At 37.8% G+C, this 7,540-nt stretch overlaps 1 protein-coding gene across 1 annotated transcript; it reads left to right on the top strand.

Moving 5' to 3' along the window:
* Positions 1 to 4,702: 4,702 nt before the first annotated feature.
* On the top strand, positions 4,703 to 5,938 carry GPR151 (G protein-coupled receptor 151). The gene has a single exon (XM_039350944.1). It carries the CDS (start codon positions 4,703 to 4,705, stop codon positions 5,936 to 5,938), a length of 1,236 nt encoding a protein of 411 aa, XP_039206878.1.
* The last annotated feature ends 1,602 nt before the right edge of the window (positions 5,939 to 7,540 follow it).

Raw genomic sequence — 7,540 nt, 5'->3', positions numbered from 1 at the left:
AAGGTGGCAAGGTCCCATGACCCTGAGACACTGCAATCGTCATAAACACATGCCCTTTGCCAAGCCCCTGAATTTTGATCATATTACCATGGGGATGCTGCAATGGTCATAAATGTGAAAAACAGTCATAAGTCACTTTTTCCAGTGTTGCTGTAACTTTGAATGGTCATTAAATGAATGGTTGTAAGTTGAAGACTACAATTATTTTTGAGTTTGAGATAAAAAAAATAGTTATGGCTTTATATCCTATAAATTCACACTTGTTACTTGGAAATTGATGCTAGGACACAAAAATGGTATCTTTGTGTCCTTATTGCTAAGACACTGATCCTTCGACACTGAAAAGATAAATGTATGGCCCAATTACTCAGTAGATTGATGACCTGATGTTTCTTGTGACTTATGAATGAGTTACAACCATAGCTTTGGTATAGATGACTATACTGAAATATAATTCTCTTTTATGGAAATGTTGAGTAAAATAACTTATTTATTACTCCAAAATCAGTCAGGATAAGGCTTCTTCACTGAAGATTATGGACTGCAATCTACTACACTGGTTCAGTGAGAGTTGTTTGATAGATGCTTTCCAACTTGTCCCTCAAGGACTAAGAGGCAGTGACTGGCTCAAAGCCACCCAGCTGGTTTCCATGCTGAAGGGAAGGCTAAAACCTGGGTTTTCCCATTCTAATCCAGAACCTTAACCACTACTTTTATTGGTACTCTCTCTTTCCCCCCTCCCCCTCCCCCAATTTTAAGAAGTTTAGGATACAAACGTCAGCTTCAGCTCATCTTTAGCCCTAAAATGTATGTGACTTATTTTGGCTGATCTAGTTTTAAGATGATACTTCCTCTCTGCTTACAGCAAAAATTGTGTCATGCAAATGATCAATAATCAACTCAATTATATAATTGAATTAAATCATCATCTCAGCCTGGAAAAAATTTGGCATTCATGCCTGCAAAGCTGCAGCTTCTCTTTTTGATACCAGCCCTATAATATACAATGTAAGTATATATATTTAAGTGTCCTTGATTATGCTAAAAATGCGAATCCTGGGTATACTCATATTTAAAAGAAACAATCAAACACCAGGATGAAATACAAACAAAACTGTTCAATACACTTAACTTTCGTCAGCTAACCACTGACATTGTCAGAGTAAAATGCCGGCATTTTGGGAGCTTGCTTATAAGGCCGGCCGTTTTTGCACTCTGCTCATGAAGCGAGTTACTGGTCTACCCGCCCCAATTGGCCGTATTGTTTCTAGCTGTCCCGCATCAGCTAGAAACGGACTGATGCGGGACAGCTAGAAACAATACGGGCAATTGGGGCGGGTAGACCAGTAACTCGCTCCATGAGCAGTGCACAAAAATATATATGTCTCTATTCCAGAAATCCCAACTTTATTGGCAAAAAAATTCGCAATGGAGATTCCCTAAGCAAAATTGTACTTAAAAATTTGTCCCCTCTAAATCCTTGCTTTATCAAGTTACTATCAAAACTGCTTTGGGCTAACGTAGAGCCTTACCTGTGCCAGTCACTCTCTCTCAGCCCTACTCATTTCTCAGGGTTTCTATTGTGAGGAAAATAGGAAGAGGAAAGTGTGTTGGATATGTTCTTTGCCTTGAGTTATTTGTAAAAAGAATAAAGGTGGGATACAAATAAATAAATGTATGCAAGCTAATTAGATGAACCAAATGATTTGATAGTATGTATTTTAGACTTTTTAATGAAAGAGGTATGAAATATAACTTTGAAATAGAATATGTGAAATAGAAAAAGAATATTTTATTATGGAGTAAGCATGCACTTAAATCTATGTCTCTCCATCCCACTCACTTGCCTTTTTTAATAAAGGTTGCTATTGGGTTGAAATATGTTTAGTGTAAAAGAAATCTGTATCTTTCTATAGATTTGGTTGTTTGTGTGATGGTGGCAGAAAGAAAGAAAATAAGCTCTTCCACATGAGTGCTGTGAATAGATACCCTTGTAGACTCCCTGGTGTTCCCAGTGTCTGCATAGTTAAAACCAGCCTTCAGATGAAACAAAAATGATTCATTAACTGGGCTTTCTATATACTAAAAATCAAATCTCTAAACACTAGATGTGCTGCCAGGAGATTAAACAGGTATTATTGTTTTGAAAAGTATCACATTTGTTAATTGTTACAAACAGCTAATCCATTTAGTTTCCTTTTTGGAATATTTGCAATATTTTTATCGCTCACAATCTTTTTATTTCTCTCTTCCCTCAGCAAAAAGTTGGAAACAAGATGCAATGTAGCATCAACTACTATTATTAATAGTAGAGCAGAGATTTTTCAAAATAGGCAGAATGGGAATTGTATAATTGATAGTAATGATAATGAAGTCCACTTCATAGGCATAATGAAAGTAGCTTCTTCTTCTGTTTTATTTATCATTTAGTATTTAGTTAGCAAAAAAATATGATCTAGGCTAAATAATTAACAAAGAAAAGACTTCATATTCTTTTGGGGCTAAGATAGTCCCAATGTAAAATTCTTTTTAATGGTGGGCCTAGAATGACTGGATTTTTAAGCTTGACTTCTGTTCATCTCTGCCCACTGATGGACTGACCTTTTGTCTGCCATCGTTTGCTGTGCTTCCATCTTCTTTCCCATTCCCATATCTATCATTGGAATTTTATGCATCTCTTTGCTGCTATCTGGATTTTTCCAGCCAGTTATGACAGCTCTACTGTGAGAGCGAATGGTTTAGGAGAGAAGGAAAGAAGTGAGGTAAATAGCTGTCACTCATAAATCTTTTCCAATACAGAATACAGAACAAATCTTGAGAAAAGCAGTTGCTCTTTGTTCTTCATACCCCTTGTATTTTCCATCTTAAGTCTAACCACATTCAAGTATTACGCAACCTGGTAATGCCCAACCGGTGAGTGGCCAGGGTAAGCTTTGTTTCCTCTGATGATGTCCTTGGAACATTGTTTAAGAGCAGGCATCTGCCTGTGTACTATGTGGATATTGATTGTGAAGTCTTCATGCATCCAGGGGTGTAGATAGTGACTTCTACATATTCCTAAGAACTGATAATGCAGAATTAGAAGAGCCAATACACATTGCAATACAGGTTTCATTACCTGTGTCTACCCGTTGACTCATGTTTCTCTTTAAATGACATCACGGTGGACAAAATCACCGATGATCATGTTGGGAGGTTTGCCCTTTTTGAAATGGATAACTGAACAATGCTTTTGCCTAATAGAATTACAAATTAATATTTTGTTATATAAACCAGCAAACAAAGAAGTCACAAACTGTAGAAAATGAATGTCTTCAAAGGGTTCCAGATTTGAAGTCTAGATCCTGGAAGGCTTCTTTGTCCCTGGGAATGATGAAATAGCAGTACAGCTAAGAGGAACAAATCTCATCTAAAATTTCATCATGTGGAACTCACTTTCGGTAAGCCTCATAGTCTTATTTTGCAGGATCTGGATATCAAAGTTACAACAGTCTTATCATAATTAATTAGATCTTCAAGCATCACTTTTTGTAAAACAATATAAAAATATTAACATATTTTACTTCGCAAGACTTCTGCAGTGTTTCTCTCTTAACCCAAAGGTGCTTTTTCAAGAGGCAACTGGACTTTCTTGTTTTTCTTTGAAGACATTTTGCTTCTCATCCATGAAGCTTCTTCAGCTTTGCCTCTTGGACATCTTTGGGACAACCATGACCTGGATAACTGAGAATCTCCACAGACATTTCTTTCTTAACGTTCTTTAAAATCTCAAAATAGAACTCCAGCTAGAAATTAGACATTTCAGCCAACAACCTCTAGCATCTGACTGTATCTCTGTCCAGCAAAACAACTTTATATCCTGTTATAATGATCCCCATTCTTCAATTCTTTTTCTTCATTTGACACAATTTTTTGATGAGCAGCAGCAAGTGCTGCAATTAAAATATACACCAGTGTTTCTCAACCTTGACAATTTTAAGGCATGTGGACTTCAACTCCCAGAATTCCACAGCCAGCAATGCTGGCTGTGGAATTCTGGGAGTTGAAGTCCACACGCCTTAAAATTGTCAAGGTTGAGAAACACTGATATACATGCCAGACTCCCACCAAAGATGGAGGAAAACATACCTCAACGTCAAATGCAGAACAATAATTTGTGTTAAATGAATTTTGTACCATAAAGTTTCAAATGCTAAGGCAAATTTCTGCAAAGCTGAATGGTTTGCACATGTAACAGTGGAACAGAGCTGGGCTGTTTCTCTGTATGTTTTGTACTTGCGCACAGTTGCTTTAAGCGTGCCCCTAATTCAGAATATCACCAAAAGTAGAGATCTTCTGAGCTTTGCTGCTTGCTTCAATAATTATCTAGAATAGATTTCCAAATGGTGTTTTTCTGAATTGTACACCCGTTGTGGAAGAATGGTTTTAATTACTCCACGCGGTTGCTGTACTGGTTGTCAGACTGGCTAATAAGCAGCTGGCTTTGTGCTCCCACCCACTGGGAGACTGTCAATCAAAGCTTGTAGCAGTTATATAGCAATGAGAAGCTCAGTTAAGATCCATATGTAGCAAACTGAGACACCTTGCAGAGGTTCTGTATTATATACAGCATTACCAATTTGTCTTAGCCGCAGAAGTTGAACAAAAGAGGGAGAGCAAAACAAGAAGAGGCACATCAAGAACGACCGACGCTTTCAACATCATGAACAGCTCTCTGATTGAACCTCTCCATTATGCGGGGGGCTACCAACCCCAGGACTCCAAGGAATTGAAGGTGATCATCCCGGCTTTCTTGGGGGTGATTTGCCTGGCTGGCTTTGCAGGGAATGTGTGTGTAATTGGAATCTTAGTGTACAATACAAAGAAAGGGAAGCCTTCGGTGATCCATTCTTTGATCTTCAACCTCAGCCTGGCAGATCTGCTCCTCATTCTTTTTGTCTTGCCCTTCAGGGCCGCGGCTTATTCTCAAGGAGTCTGGTACTTGGGCTGGTTTCTTTGCAAAACCTCTGACTGGTTCCAACAAGCTTGCATGACAGTGAAGAGTCTAACTATTGCTGTGATCGCCAAGACATGCTTCATGTATGCAAATAATCCGGCAAAACAAGTGAATATTAAATGGCACGTCGTCTGTGCAGTGCTGATGGTTATTTGGCTGATCGCCTTGGGAATCCCACTACCTTTGTGGTTCTTCAACAACCTCTGGGAGCCAGAGAAAGGCTCATCTTTGTGCATTGTGATCATTCCAGCCCAAGCTCATGAGTTTATGTCAGCTTTTGTCAAATTTTATCCCATCCTGGTATTTTGTGCCCCTCTCACCTTTGCTTTCTTTTATTTCTGGAGAGCATACGGGAGATGCCAGAAGAGGGGGACCAAGACTCAAAACCTAAGGAATCAGATTCGATCCAGGTGTTTGACGATGATGCTTCTGAGCGTTACCATTACTTCTGCTGTGATGTGGTTTCCTGATTGGATATCTTGGTTCTGGCTCTGGCACCAGAAGGATGGACCTGCTCCCCCGCAAGGTTTCATGGCCACTACCCAGGTTTTGATGTTTGCCATCTCTTCAGCAAATCCTGTTATGTTTGTACTCATGTCTGAAGAATTCAGAGAGGGTTTTAAAGGTCTATGGAAATGGTTTACACTGAAAAACCCTCTACCTACTACAGAAGATCTGGCAGAAACAGCAGTTGATAACTTGGAGGGAATCCCGAGCAGTACTCCTTCACCAGAGGCAATGACTCCTAATCAAGAGGAAGAGCCACCCCCTGTCCCTGCTACCTCAGAAGATTTGGAAATAAAGGAGATGCCCGTTTTGCCAGATGTTGAGCAATTCTGGCATGACAGGGAAGCTGTTCCTGATGCCCAAAGTAATGATCCTGTTCCTTGGGAACATGATGGACGAGAGATACCAGGTTGTGATCAACCCAAGTGCAATTAGGAAGCTGGAAACCCAATTTAACTAAGTTGGATTCAGACATAGTCATGTTTAGGGTAGATCCACTGAAATCATGGGATGTTCCTTGAATAAGGCTAACTTTAAAAATCTATCAATGTATCTCATTCTAACATGCTTAAATCTGATTGCAACACTAGATTTCTATTACTTAGGTGATGTTGAACTGGCAGTTGTAGCTTGTAGAACAGTTATTTTCATTACTGTACTTAGTTTTTGTCTTTTAATGTGTCTTCATTGTCTTCACATTTGTCTTCAATTATTGTGTGATGCACTGATGCAGCAGTCATTCTCATTACTCTGCTGTTTAAGATTTTATTATTTATTTATTATCATTTAAAAATTTCATTGCACTTCTGATGCTAATTTAAAGTTTCAGAATATTATTTTTTTAAAAAAATGGTTAAATTTGCAAAGTAACATTGCTTACAAGCTGCTCTATGCGATCTAATTATAAAACAAGGGGATTCATGAATGTTTAAACTTTAAACATTTGAACAAAGAATTGCAAAGGAAAAAGTATAATTTGATTTTCAGTAATGAGAATATTTATTATAGTTTTTCTTATCAGTACTACAGAAAATGTATATTAAATATGCTGAAAAAAAGATGGATAAAGTTATTATATTAACTGATCACCTTTCCAATTGGTAGTTTTTCTATTGCTGTACCTCAGTAATTGAACTGAATTTATATTTTAATATTCTAAGAAGTCAATTCCTATGTGCTGCATTAAGATCATTTAGTAAAATGAGGTTTGTAGCTGGCAGTATTCTATTAACTTGTATTTTAGTCTCATCAAATAGACAAGGATTTCACATTATGCAATTTAGAAGTTTTTCTAAAGCTGTATCAGTATATTGATCGTATACTGTTGGCATTTTCATCTTACTGCTTGTGAAACAAGTTAATTGATGATACTGGTTATTATTCAGATGTGACAAGCTGTGATATGCCCATTTGTCTTATTATGATGTCCAACAACACGCACACAGTATATAACTGTGCATATAAACATATATAGCAAAATTAATATTCTACTTTTATTTTCTAAACTGTTTAATGGAATCCCAAAAAATTACGAACTCTTGAGTTGTATACGTTTAATAATTTGGAAAATAATTAAATGAAGAGCAGGCTGTTGCTAAAGACACCAACTCCAGCAGCAGTTTAAAGATCACTCGCTTTCTTGGTTCATGGTAAACTGAATGTGTGGAGGGTGGCATATTTGCCCATTTTTATGATTATCCAGTGTTTATCTACATCAGTACTAAAAATTGTGAGAAAAGGCAGTAGTCTGTAGCATGCAAAAGCAGCATCTGTCCTATTCTCCATTCAGCTATTGAGCTACTCTAGCAGCTTGTTAGTGTGCATGCGGCACTAGCAGCAGTGCATTTGCCACTAAAGCTTTTATTTTATTAGATAAAAGGTTTGGTAAGAACGTGCCAACACACAAACACACACAAACACGGAGCACTGGAAAAAATGCACTTTGGCGTCTTCCGTGACATTGCAGATGAAACAGCTCTTGACTTCTGTGCCATTTTTGCCTCACATGAAAGAAAACTGGATTGAACAATATGCCAA

The sequence above is a fragment of the Crotalus tigris genome, unplaced genomic scaffold (assembly GCF_016545835.1).
Source record: "Crotalus tigris isolate CLP2741 ecotype Arizona unplaced genomic scaffold, ASM1654583v1 scf7180000017568.12009008, whole genome shotgun sequence".
Lineage (NCBI taxonomy): Eukaryota > Metazoa > Chordata > Lepidosauria > Squamata > Viperidae > Crotalus > Crotalus tigris.
The sequence above is the reverse complement of the archived record's forward strand: the minus strand, read 5'-3'. Positions and strand labels throughout refer to the sequence as shown.

Excerpts from the sequence above, each read along its gene's own strand:
- GPR151 (XM_039350944.1), top strand. The coding sequence starts at position 4,703 with ATGAACAGCTCTCTGATTGAACCTCTCCATTATGCGGGGGGCTACCAA.